This window comes from Typopeltis vanoorti, chromosome 20, assembly GCF_054136105.1.
Source record: "Typopeltis vanoorti isolate ZY-2024b chromosome 20, IOZ_Tvanoo_1.0, whole genome shotgun sequence".
Classification (NCBI taxonomy): Eukaryota; Metazoa; Arthropoda; class Arachnida; order Uropygi; family Thelyphonidae; genus Typopeltis; species Typopeltis vanoorti.
The window spans coordinates 35,107,845-35,121,516 of NC_143568.1; the positions used below are offsets into that span (position 1 = coordinate 35,107,845).

At 34.6% G+C, this 13,672-nt stretch overlaps 1 protein-coding gene across 1 annotated transcript in view; it reads right to left on the minus strand.

The window, feature by feature from the left end:
* Usp14 (ubiquitin specific protease 14) overlaps window positions 1–13,672 on the minus strand; it is a 231,536-nt gene that overhangs the window by 53,634 nt on the left and 164,230 nt on the right. The window contains exons 12-13 of the mRNA XM_090410762.1: window positions 13,448–13,540; window positions 6,994–7,119 (exon numbers count right to left, since the gene is read on the minus strand). Coding sequence (XP_090266888.1) covers window positions 6,994–7,119; window positions 13,448–13,540 — 219 coding nt within the window. The remainder of the gene's footprint in view (window positions 1–6,993; window positions 7,120–13,447; window positions 13,541–13,672) is intronic.

Sequence of the window (13,672 nt, forward strand, 5' to 3'; positions counted from 1 at the left end):
TTATTTATTTTAGACTGTAATGTTGAGTGTGTGTGTGAAATTTAATATAGGATATCATTTAAAAAGCATCTTTTTCATGGCACTGATGTGTATAAGGAAAATATTAGCCAAGATTTCCTTGTTCACTGAGTTTAGCATGAGGGAATTTGTACCATATAGTGTATGTTCTATGTATTCATTGCCAAGGGTGAGTAGGCTATAGTACAAAAGCAAAAATGGGAAGGGAGGGAGGAAGAGAGAGTTTGTTGTAAATGTTTTGTGTGTGAGTGCAAGAAAATGAAGTAATGAATATTAATGACATAAGGAAATATAGGGAAAGTGTTCTGAAGAATGTGGAAGTAGTAAATGATAGTGTGTGGAAAGAGCATGAAAGAAGTGGCTGAAAGTAATGTGGGTGAAATGAAAATGTTGAAATGACAGTCAGAAGTGAAATAATGTGTGTGTGTGTAAAATGTGTAAAGGGAAAAACGTTTTGTCCTGTGAAAGATGGCACGCTTATGTGCCATCTTTCATAGGACAAAACAGGAGCTAGGGTGACTGAAGAAACAAACGTCATGTGGTACAGAAGGCAAGAGAATGAAAAAAAAGTGAATGGGAAAAATATGAAAGTGAAAGAAACTGCAAATAAGGAGAAATTTATCGTACAATAAAATTGTACAATATTGTTTAGTCATAAATAAGGAGAAAATTGTATGAAAATTCGACGATAAGAGGTATACTTAATGAGTGACAAAAGCATGTTTCCTAGGTGTGAAGATCAAGTATGTTAGCAAAGCGGTTACTCTGCAGAACCGAGAAGTGAAACAGATTATTGTTATGCAGGAACAAATGATTTGAAATGGAAGAAATATGCAATGAGAGATATGAAAGACTTGTTGAAAGAAGTGAAAAGGAAGAGTGAGGAAGTAAAGATCAAATCTGCTGCATTGATATGACAGAGTTGAGAAGAGGGGGTCATGATTGCTCATGAGTCAATGAGAAGAGGAGGAATGGTGTGCAGTTTAAAGATGTACGGAATGAATTTGATGGACGAAAGGATATATATATATATATATATATATATATATATATATATATATATATATATATATATAAATATATATATATTTATAAGGATATATATATAGTTATAGGGATAGAATGCAAAAGGTATTGTATTTTCAGGGAAGATAGCAGGAACAGGACAGAAGGTGAGGTATTGCTGATGCCAACTGAAGAATTACAACGAACAACAGAATTTTAGGTCTGAGGGGGTAGGGTTCATTCGAGGCTGTTTTTATTTGTGTGGGGAGGGATATAGGCCAACAGAACAAAATGGGGGGGATGGGGCATCTTAGATGCCAAGTATGAGCAGATTAGCACAATGTGTGCAAGCCAAGCAATTATAATGGGACTTCAACTATGGGAATATAGATTGAAGGGAGGAAAGGGGGGTCACAGCAAGATGGAAGTGGAATTTGTACAGTTGCTAAGGGATAATTACCTGAAACAGCATGTTATACAGAGGACCAGGGGTATGAGAGTATTGGATCTCGTAACAGCATCAGAAGATATATCCATAACTCTGCCTCCAATTGGGGAGAGTAACCGTGCATTCTTGTTCTGGGAAGTTGCTAAAGATGCCTAATTCTCTGTCAAGAAAGGGTTAATGTTGAACTATAAATATGACAATTATGACAGACTCAGAGGCATCTTGGAGCAATGCCATGGCTTGAGAAACAACAAAGAAAGAATGTCAGTAGTGCATGAAAAGTGGTCAGAGATTGTTTGAGAGAAGCAGTATCAGACTGCATACCCAAGGTGAGGAGGAGAAACCAAGTGGGAATTAAGTGGATGAGTAGAGATATAAAGCAAGAGCTGCAAAAATGAAAACACTGTGGAGGGAATATAAAGGAAAGGGTGACCAGAGGCAAAAGAAATAGTTAAGTTGCTGAGTGATCATTTTGCAAAGGTGTGCAAAACATGTGGAGATATTGCAGTTGCTGATGTAACAGAGAAGCATATCAAAATTGAGGTAGATGAACAGGTGTTCAGCATATTGAAACTATCAATGTGAATACAGCATTGGGACTGTTTGACATGTCAGGCCGTGTACTATGTGAATGTGCAAGAGAACTGGCATTGCCTCTGATGAAGTTCTTCAATCTAAGTTTCAGCTCTGGCAGGGTTCCAGGCGAATGCAAAGAGGGGAAGATAGTTTCATTGCATAAAGGTGGCTCCAAGACAGCAGTAGCAAACTACAGACCAATTAATATATCAGGAGTAGTTGCCAAAGTGGATTTTAAGGTGTTGGCTATTGAAATGCATTAAAAATATATCTCATGTGTCTGAGACCATGTGACCAAATAGCAATCATTAACCACTGGTATGAGAGTGGCTGTATTCAAAGCTAGGTTTTCTAAATGTTCTATGTAGAAATTGGCTAAAGGGGGGGGGGGGGAAATCCCATTGCTGTCCCATCTAGTTGTTTGTATATATTCCCTTTCCATGCAAATTTTTACCTGCATGTACTGTAAATTAAAACAATTCAAATACATCTTTGGGGGGGGGGGGGGATGTGACTACAAATCAAAGGGTTCAATTAATTGGTAAATAGCAAAGTAATTTCAAAACTAATCATTATATCTGAACATTTTAAGATATGATAAATTTAGTTTAATCCTTTATCCAAGTGTAAGCAAACAAAGTTTGCACCTGAAGTATCTTTAGGACTGAGGTAACTCGTGGTAAAGGTGGACCAAGCTCTCATCACTCCTTGTCTCAGTATCTCCCATAATGCAAAGCACATCTCCTTGCGGACATGTATAATGCTATGCATTAAGGGAAGGGCATAAAGGTCGAAACCGGTCTGGGTAGTGGTCCTTCACTTTTTTATCAAAAAAAGTTATCAAGAGTCGTTTGAACAGTTTTAGTTTTTCTTATCAGCATAAATTTTAGATAACAAGCAAAATGACTCTAGATCTTGGCAAACAAGCATTCTTCGATTAACATCTGGATCCACATCCATTACTTGCTGTTTAACATGTTCGCTGCCACGCTATTTCGGCATAGTCTGTTCCCGTACGCCGAGCAATTTCACTTCTTCAAGGTCAGTACGGTAATCTCGTTGCCAGCAGTAAGCGTAATACGAGAATACTCGTAGTTGGCTTGTGCATAGCATATACCATCTATGAGAATACACAGTTTTGATGCTAGCTCCACAAGCCAAGCATTTTCACTTCTTCAAGGTCAGTACAGTAATCTCGTTGCCAGCGGTAAGCATCATACGAGTATACTCGTAGCTGGCTTGTGTGGCTAGTTTACCAACTACGAGTATACTCGTAGTTGGCGGCGAACGTGTTAAGCAATTCTAAACTGCGAAATATCCATCCAGTTCTTTGATTGTTATCTACTTTGGAACTTCATCTTCACATTCCATTTGTTCGTTGTCTTCATATACGAGTTGTTCAATTTCAAGAAGATCATTATCACTGAAATCTTTTGAGTTTGAATCCAATAATTTTTAACATCTTCTGCATCAACACCATCAAAACCAAGGTCTTCACCAATTGCAACGATTTCTTCAACCACATTGTTCACAGGATTCTGAAAACCACCTAAGTCATTAGTGCATTCTGGCAAAAGGTTTTTTCCAAAAAGCTCTCATGCAGCTAAAAGATACTTGCTCCCATGAGTCATGAATGTTTTCAATTGCATGTTTAATGTTAAACTTTTTTGAAAATTCTTGTAGCGTAATCACATTTTCTCCCGTTGCTCTTTCTACTGCCTTTGAGAATGTCTTGTTAAGAAAATAGGCTTTGAAAGTTGCAATGAAGCCCATGTCCATGGGTTGTAGCAATGATGTCGTATTTGGTAGAAAAAATAAAATTTTCACATCGCACAGATCATTAAGAGAATTTGGATGATCAGGTGCATTATCTAAATGAAAAGTTCTGCTGTATTTTTTAAATACACAAGAACAATTGGAGCTTGTAATATACCCACTCTTAATGCTCAATGGGAAGAATGACATCATCTGCTTATGACTTTCTTTCTCTTGGCCAGGAAACACTCCTCGAGGCTTGCATGTTTTTGAGTGGTAAATTTAAAGGTGTGTTAATCAAAACTCTTGCCATACATATCAAGGGATTGTCGCAATTAATTTCACTGTGTCAATCAAGGGATACCTGTGTGTGTGTGTGTGTGTGTGTGTGTGTACATATATATATATTATCACACACCACACACACAAATAGATGAGAGGTCACAAAACCTATAACACAATACAGCAGGTATGGGCAAGCAGTTAAGGAGAAAGAAGAAATCTGTTAGGGCTACTGATGGTAAATTGATAATGATGCAATCGTGTTGTAATTGCAGTTGTTTCTTGAAAAGATAAGTATTATATAATCATTGGGGAAAACAGTATGGTGGAAGGTGTTTTCCAAAGAATAGAGGTAGATGGAATGAAGGGAAAAATAAGTTGGTTAAACTATCAAAGAAAAAGGCATAATGCCAAAACAGAGTATCTACGAAAAAGTGAAATAAAAGAGTCCACAAAAGAGAGATAAAATGGATTGCCTCTTCTGTATACCAAAACTCTTAGGAAGGTTCTGGATGCATGGATGAATATTGTTCTCACTCCAAATGTGAGAACAATTTCTAAGGTCAATCACATTTGGGATTTATAAAGTGTTAGGAGTTGACTAGGGGAAATGTGTTGTTTTGAACAAAAAAGAATATCAAGTTTTTTGGAAGCTGAGGAAGCTATGGATGTGATATGTTATGATAAACAAGATGGGAAAGTCTACCCAAGAAGAAAAAACAAATCTTGACTAGAAATTGTAACATTATCAAAAGTAAGAGCGAGCAAAGTAGAATCTCTCTTCCAGGTAATAGAGACAGTCCTGTATTCTGATAGCATTGAAATTCACTAGATTACCTTCATCCCAAATGATAATGTGGGGAGATGAGTTTTAAAGCATTTTGAAAGATCTTGAAGGTCAAATCACTTGAATTTCCAAACAAAGAAAAGGAATGGAAATGAAATGAATAGGAGGAAGAACATTGGTGAGAGTACAGAACACTGGGGTACAACAACAATGATAAAGAAATCTGATGAGTAGAAGACATCCACCATGACAAGCAATGAACAATTACTGGTTTCCTCCCAGGAAGCAGGATGTAAACTACATGATGGTAGCTTGGTAAGGAGACCTCAATACCAAACAAGTCCTCTTGGACTTGTTTGGTATTCAAACACAGGAGCACAAAGGAGAGAAGTGGAACATCACTGAACAGTTTTCTGATGTCCTTTGACAAAGATCAGAGGAGGAATGCTGTGATAGTTCATGAAATAGTGGGAGGAAATTTGGCCTTTATCATCTAAATAAATTTTGGAGGAAATACTGATGCCAAGAGGTTCACGTTGTCTTTAAGAGATATTACCACTATACCATCAGGCTGAGAGAGGAGAGAAACATGGTAGAGCAGAAGTTTTTCCCAATAAATCTAGTGAGGGATTAGAAGGCTCAACTATCAGGCTGGAATTTGTAACTCGAGATTGCTTTGGCACATTTGTTGAAGAATCAGATCTTGTATACATGGCAAAGGTTCTGAGTGAAGTGAGGAATAAAGGCACTCATTCTAACAAGAATAATTTTAGTTATTTGAGCGGGACAAGTGCTTGGATAAGGGGAGCAGAAACGATAATTAGATCATGGAAAACAGGCATATAAATCCCAAAGTATCCCAGATGACATTGATGTAGTGCCATAAGAGGAGACTAAAATTGGCCACAAGAAGGTTAAACTGTAAAAAAAGAAACACAGACAAAGTTATGGTCAGAGTTCCCAAGAGGAGAGCTAATATAAAATGGTATATTTGGAGGTATTGGGTAAAAACCAGTCCAAGATATTGGGAGAATGATTAGGATTATTCTAGCAATGATTCTGCTTCCCTTCCAGTTTGGTTTGTAATAGAAAGGGAAGCCAGTGTGAATAATGGGCATTGAAATTTTCAAGGACAAATAAGATGGCCTCACTGTTTGGATCATTAGATTTTATGTGATCCACTTTCAGGGATGAATAATCAATAGGATCAATGTAATCCTCAAAATTTGGAGAAGGTAAAGACAGCAAATGAAAGCAGCAAAGTGAAGCAGGAAATTCCTGAGCCAAAACAGATTATGCAAAGGGAATTCCAGATCTGATAATCTTTGACATGGGATGACAAAACTACATGTTCTGTCCTTCTTATGGAAGGTAGCATGAATAACAAATCGGATTAGGATGCCTGAAGGTGTTGCTGCTGCACATGATTAATATCAGTATTGAGACCCTAAATGTTGGTAAAACTGATGAAGAATTTTTTAACATAGAATTCTATTGTTTTGTTGGCTTTTTTTTATTATGTATTTTTTTTTGTGTGCGTGCGTGTGTGTGAGAGAGAGAGGGGGGGGGATGCAACTTTTTTGTTGCTTTTGGATATTTTTTTAAATTTTTGTTGGTTTTTGGTTTATTTTAATCACAGTGATACTATAATTTGCTATGCTAACTTTCATGGTTGTGGAATACTAGAAAAATCTATTGCTCAGGGGTGAAGGACTTACAAACAAGAATCTCAAACAGGAAATGCCCCCCCCCCACAAGTTTTCATTTCCTATATCCAGAAAATACAGGAAATGAACTATGAGAAATTATTCACTCATATTTTTGTTTATTAGTGTACTGTTTATTTTTTCTCATGTGTCAGCATGCATAATTCTTATCTTTGTACTACCTCAAGATGCCTTGATGATCAAGATGAAATACTGATTAATTAAATAAAACTAGCCAATCATTATTAACAGACAATGTTTCTTCCATTAAGCTTAAAACATAAGCAACAAGCAGCATTTAAATATTCACATCAGATGTTGTGATAAATTATACAAACTCTTGTTTCTCTAGTTTAACAAATGACAAAGTAATGATAGTGTTTGTAAGTAAAAATTATTAATTACTATATGTGTACCTTTTGTGCTTCTTCTAATTTTCTATCTTCCTGCTCTTTAAACTTTGTTCTCACAGGAGTTAACTTTTGTTTTAATTCATCTGTGCACAATTCAAATACATCTAGTCTCATAGGAAATTTTACATCCTAAATGAAAACACAGATAAAATATGTTCAACTTTTAAGGCCAAAGCTAAGACTGAAGCTATCTTATTACTACAACAAAGTGTTATACCTCAATATCACTAATATGGAAAATTTCACAAAACCTATCTTAAAAAAATCAGACAGCCTTTAAAAATTCAGTATGCTATATAAGTTCATTCAGAGCAACTTACTTTCACAAAATATTCATGTCTTACATGGAATTCAAACACAAAGCTTTTACCAATAAAAAGCAGTGGCTTTTACCAAATGAGTCTATTTGTCTACTGAGGCTGATGTTATTATTTGGATTTATAGCTGAAGCAACTAAGGTTATGAGGCCACTGTATAATGTCTTGTAACTGTGTGTGATCTACTGGCCAGTTTGCCCATTTTAGAAGATAAAAAAAAAACAAATTTTTGGGAGGAAAAAACCCTCCACTCAGTATGAGACTGACTAACCCACCTTCATTTGAAAAGCCGTCATGAAGGCAGGCAGCCTAATATACATTACTGAATGACCAAAAATAACATTTACAATTGAGATCATATACATTTCAATGACTGTTGCGTAATACCTCTGCCACTCTTATTTCACTTTATGCTTTTTGTGTTGAAAGTAAGAGCTGTATATATTTGGAAAAGGTTCTTAGAATCTTAAATGTAATGCACTGCGCTAAATTATTCTAGAATAAGGCTTTATCCTAAATGGAATTAACCAAGATCTTGCTTTGAAATGTACTTATGAAATTATGCATGTATTTCTCGAAGTATTCTGTTTCCACTTCCCAAGAAGAAACTATCAAACAGCTAGAATCTTAAAAAAAAAAACTACTTTTGAAAATTGTCTTTAAATAATGTAATACCAGGACATTACACTATCTAATGACAAAGAAAATAAAGTTTGTTATCACCTGTGCCTGCTAACTACTTTTATTTCCTGTTTTAAGTAAAAGTTGAATATACTAATGGGATAAAATTAAATGGAATTTAGAAGGTATAACAATTTAAATAATAAATGTTTAAACAAAATCTTTTAATTAAAAAAATTAAGCTAAAACTTCTTTGCATAATGCATATTTAAAAATGGATAATGATTTAGTGACTCATACAAATTGCAGATGGTAAAACAAGTTCGAATGTAATAGTTCAAATAATAATAAGTTAGCATAATAATAATCTTAATGCTTACTGAATGGAACTATTTTGTACATGAACAAAAATAATATTTGAGAGTTGTCCTTTATAACAGTTCACAAACAACTATTACTTAAAAATATAATTAGAAATTATATAAATTAAATAATCCAAGGATACACACACAGTATATATATATACACACACACACAGAGTAATTAACTCGGTTAAATGACATTTATAATTATTAATTGACTTAAACACCGAGAAAAAAATACGAGAGATTTAATAAGTTTCAGTACTAGTTTCATTGGAAATGCCGACTTTGTCAGGTGAATACAGTATCATGGAGAAAACAACATCTTAAAAATATATTGTACTTCAGACAAAAACAGAGTTTAGAACAATTAGTAGTTATGTTTGAAATTGAGTTCAAGCGTTAGTTCTGGCACGAAGCACTGTGCATGTGAATGATATCATGAGTGCACCAAAACTGGATTACAGGTGAATCGGGCAGGCTGTAACTGAGATTGCTGTTTAGATGGGCAGGGTCGAGAGCTATTTCTTTGGATTCCAAGATACGTCTTTCTAATTCATCGGAGCATTAACTCAAAAGGACTTTCTTAAATAACGGTTACTCTCCTAAAAATATCTATAATCGTATTAGTGTACATAATCAACATAGTAATGAAGATAACTCAAACCCAACAGCCTATGTCGCCTTACCGTATATAAGTTCTCTTTCTCCTAAACTAGCGAAAATCCTGAAGAAATTTAATGTTAAAACATTTCTCCACCTTTCCAAATCTCCGATCTTACCTCAGTCAACCTAAAGTAAAACACAACCTTCTTAAGTTCCCAGGTATATACAAAATCATTTGCAGTTGCAGCAAACCATATTATGGCAAGACAGAAAAGTCCATCTCTCTGCCTAGAAGAACACCAAAGTGACATTTCTTATAAGAGTCCATGCTAGTGCCCTATCTAGCCACGTTTTATTCTCAGCCAATACCAATGTTGAAGGATAACAACATCAAATAGACTGGAACTCAACTTCAAACATCCATAAATGCTCCGATGAATCAGAAAGACACATCTTGGAATCCAAAGAAATAGCTCTCGACCCTGCCCATCTAAACAGTAATCTCAGTTACAGTCTGCCCAATTCACATAGTGCTGTAATCCAGTTTTGGCGCACTCATGATATCATTCACACGCACAGTGCTTCATGCCAGAACTAACGCTTGGACTCAATTTCAAACACAAGTACTACTTGTTCTAAACTCTGTTTTGTCTAAAGTACAATATATTTTTAAGATGTTTTCTCCATGGTACTCTATTCACCTGACAAAGTCGGCATTTCCGATGAAACTAGTAGTGAAACCTTATTAAATCTCTTGTATTTTTCCCCTCGGTGTTTAAGTCAGTTAATAATTATATATATATATATATATATATATATATATATATATAGCAGACATATATATATATATATATATACACACCAGCCTATGTAATGAAAAAGAATAAACAACTAGAATCAAATCTATTCTTTATGAACAACAAACTTATCTGCCAATTCAAAGAAACAATTTTTGGCAAAATAATAATAATAATAAAATAAGATGAGGATATCCAGCAGGAATGGGGGACTGATTGTAAATATCATTTATTGCCTTTCAACAGACAAGAACATAATGACTGGAAATTTAACTTTCCAAACCATTACTAGAAAAACTGTAAAAGAAAAATGAACAATCAATCACATGAGAAATTACACATGAAATCTAACCCAATATCTACAATTTTTTAACTAGACAACATTCTAACTGGTTAACATAAAATTTATTACCTTGTTAATTTTTGGTATTTGTCATTATATAAATTCATCATCTGATAGTAAATATTGACATTAAAAGGAAATATGTATAACATCATAAACAAATTCATAAAAATCACAAAAAATAAACAAAACTCTATTTTTTATTTATTTTTTACATTCCTAAACAGATGATTTTAGGATGGAAAGATATCAGCTACCAAGAGAAATGGATAAATATAGATGGGGGGGGAGGGGAAACCAGCTGCAAGATGGAAAGACAAGTGAAGCTGGAATAAGGAAATGCTTAATCCTTGAAGAGAAGAAAAAAAAAAAATTGCAAAGATAGCAAACTTTATTTTTTATATTTAATCTGCAAAGATAACAACCTTCATCAAGCATAAAATAAATAATAAAAATAAGAATGTTAAAAAGCAAATAAAGTGCATCGATAGCTATCAAAATACATAAACAAAAATAAGATCATGTCAATATGATATGAGATAGCAGACATGTAGGTATGATCAGAAACCTATCACCATTCTCTTTCAATTCCTGCAAAGATGACTAAGGCAATATTCAACTGACATCAACCAACTTTATCAAAAACTGCCCAATCCCATGCAACCCTTGTCTTCTGCTAAAAGAAATCAGAAAAATGCTTAATAACCTGAACACAAACAAGGTATTCAAGTCCTGATGGTATCCCACCTATTGTGTTAAAAGCTTGTGTTCTAAAATGAACACTCATCCAAAATTGTCTCTTCTAACTATTTAATTGGCATCTACTCAACAACATGGAAACAGGCCCACATTCAGCCTATTCCAAACAAAGGTCTTATATAAAAATCAGCCAACAAACTACCATCTAATTATTATTCTCAATTCTGTCCTCTTAAAAACTATGGAGAAAATCATCAAGAAAAAAATATCACAGGAATCCTTAATAACTTGGACACCAACATCAGCTGTCAACTTCTGCTAGACCTAGAGATCCACCAGCTAAGAAGTGATCAATAACCATGTAGTCATTTCCAACTTTTCTAAAGCATTTGATCAAGTTTGGCACAAAGGCCTATTCAGCAAACTATCATTCTATGGTTAGTGTGTGGAAAGAGCATGAAAGAAGTGGCTGAAAGTAATGAAATGACAGTCAGAAGTGAAATAATGCACTTACGTGGCATCTTTCACAGAACAAAACAGGAGCTAGGGTGACTGAAGAAACAAAAGTCATGTGGTACAAAAGGCAAGAGAATGAAAAAAAAGTGAACGGGGAAAATATGAAAATGAAAGAAACTGCAAATAAGGAGAAATTTATTGTACAATGAACTTGTACAATATTGATTAGTCATAAATAAGGAGAAAATTGTATGAAAATTCGACAATAAGAAGTATACTTAATGAGAAAGTGACAAAAGCATGTTTCCCAGGTGTGAAGATCAAGTATGTTAGCAAAGCTGTTACTCTGAGGAACCGAGAAGTGAAATAGATTATTGTTATGCAGGAACAAATGATTTGAAAGGGAAGAAATATGCAATGAGAGATATGAAAGACTTGTTGAAGGAAGTGAAAAGGAAGAGTGAGGAAGTAAAGATCAAATCTGCTGCATTGATATGACAGAGTTGAGAAGAGGGGGCCATGATTGCTCATGAGTCATCGAGAAGAGAAGGAATGGTGTGCAGTTTAAAGATGTACAGAATGAATTTGATGGATGAAAGGATATATATATATTGCCTGATGGAGTACCATCTAATTATTACTCTCAATTCTGTCCTCTTAAAAACTAAGGAGAAAATAATCAAGAAAAAAATCACAGGAATCCTTAATAACTTGGACACCAACATCAACTGTCAACTTCTGCTAGACCTAGAGATCCACCAGCTAAGAAGTGATCAATAACCATGTAGTCATTTCCAACTTTTCTAAAGCATTTGATCAAGTTTGGCACAAAGGCCTATTCAGCAAACTATCATTCTATGGTTTATCTTCCACCCTGTGCAACTGGATAACCAGTTATCTCACTGGCCACTCCCTGCAATTCACGTTGGATGGTTTCTCCTCCTCAGATGTCCATACCAATACAGGAGTACCCTAAAGCTCTATACTTTCACTACCCTCTTCCTCCTATATATAAATGACCTACTCTCACTGACTTAAAATCCCATCCACAGCATTGCTGATGATAGTACACTCCATTCCTCTTTTCATTATGCTGATCTTGCCGTACTTCAATGGGACAAGGATAACCTTGTGAACTTGAATGCTACAAAAAGTCAGTCCTGTCTAATTTTTTATAAGAAAGGTATTGCACATCACTTCCCCTTACTTCCAGTAATACCTAAATATCCAAACTGATGAAATTTTTCTTCAAGAAGAGAAATTTCAGACTGTTTTTCAGTCACTCCTTCCTGGCACAGTTTCTAACAGCCACGAATAAACACTCTGTGTAATTTTCTGTTCAAGAAAGCTCCTTTCTGTTTTCTACAACTGCTAACAATGTATGAATCCCTATCTACTGAAATATGAAATACTGCTCACATATATAGGATGGTGTATCCAAAGCCTCTCAAATATTGCTTAATGTTAACCAAAAGAGGACAGCCAATTAACTGATCATTCCTCTCTCTCTCTCTCACATACACAAACACTGGTATCTGCCTTGTGACTCTTCTACAGCTATATTCAATGCACAAAAGGCTGCTGAACAGGTTCACTATCATACCTCAATTTTCTTCCAAAAACTATAAAAATCAATTTCAGCCCCAAACTGAAATTGATTTTTTAATTTTTCTTATTTTTTCAATTTCAATTTCTTTTAGTAATTTTTCAATTACTAAAAGAAAGAGCCATAAGGCTTCATTTCAGCGATGTAAAACTACATAGGCAAAGTGATACTAGATCCAACATTGTTTCAAAGCCAAATGTTTGTAGAAACTATGAAAGTTTCATAAGTTGACCTGAGACTTTATGAGAATACAATCCTTGGCATCCCTGAGTTGCCTTAGCTTACACTACTTAAGAGACATGGGTACATTGCCCAAGCATCCATATATTAGTGTTTTATTAATGCATTTTTTAAGGTTTCACTGGCCTAACAGAGCTTTTGAAATGGTTGATTCTATTAAGAGACCAGGGCAGCACCCATGTCTTTTAAGTAGTGCAAGCTAAGCCAATGACACCATCAAAAGGCAAAGCTATCATAAAAGCCTGCTCTGGATGAGATTGTAAAACTCCGAGTTTATTCGGTTGCCCAACATTAAAAAATAAATACTTAAATAATAATAATATGCAGTACAGGTAAAATTATTTCACTGGTTTTATTCTGCTTTGCAAAATGCCATGCTTCTAAAATGTGAAGAAATATAATAAACATACCTTTAATATTTTAGCATTGATTGATTCTCGTTCTTTGTAATAAAAACGAACAAACTGTACTGTTAAATATGAAGGTAAACGACTTATTTCACTCTGGAAAAATAAAATAAATAAAAAAAGAAATATAACAAGACGTATATGTGGTAAAAATATTAAAAATCAGTTAAAAAGTTCTTAATAATATAATTTAAATATATAATAAATGGGAAATAAAAAAAATGCAAA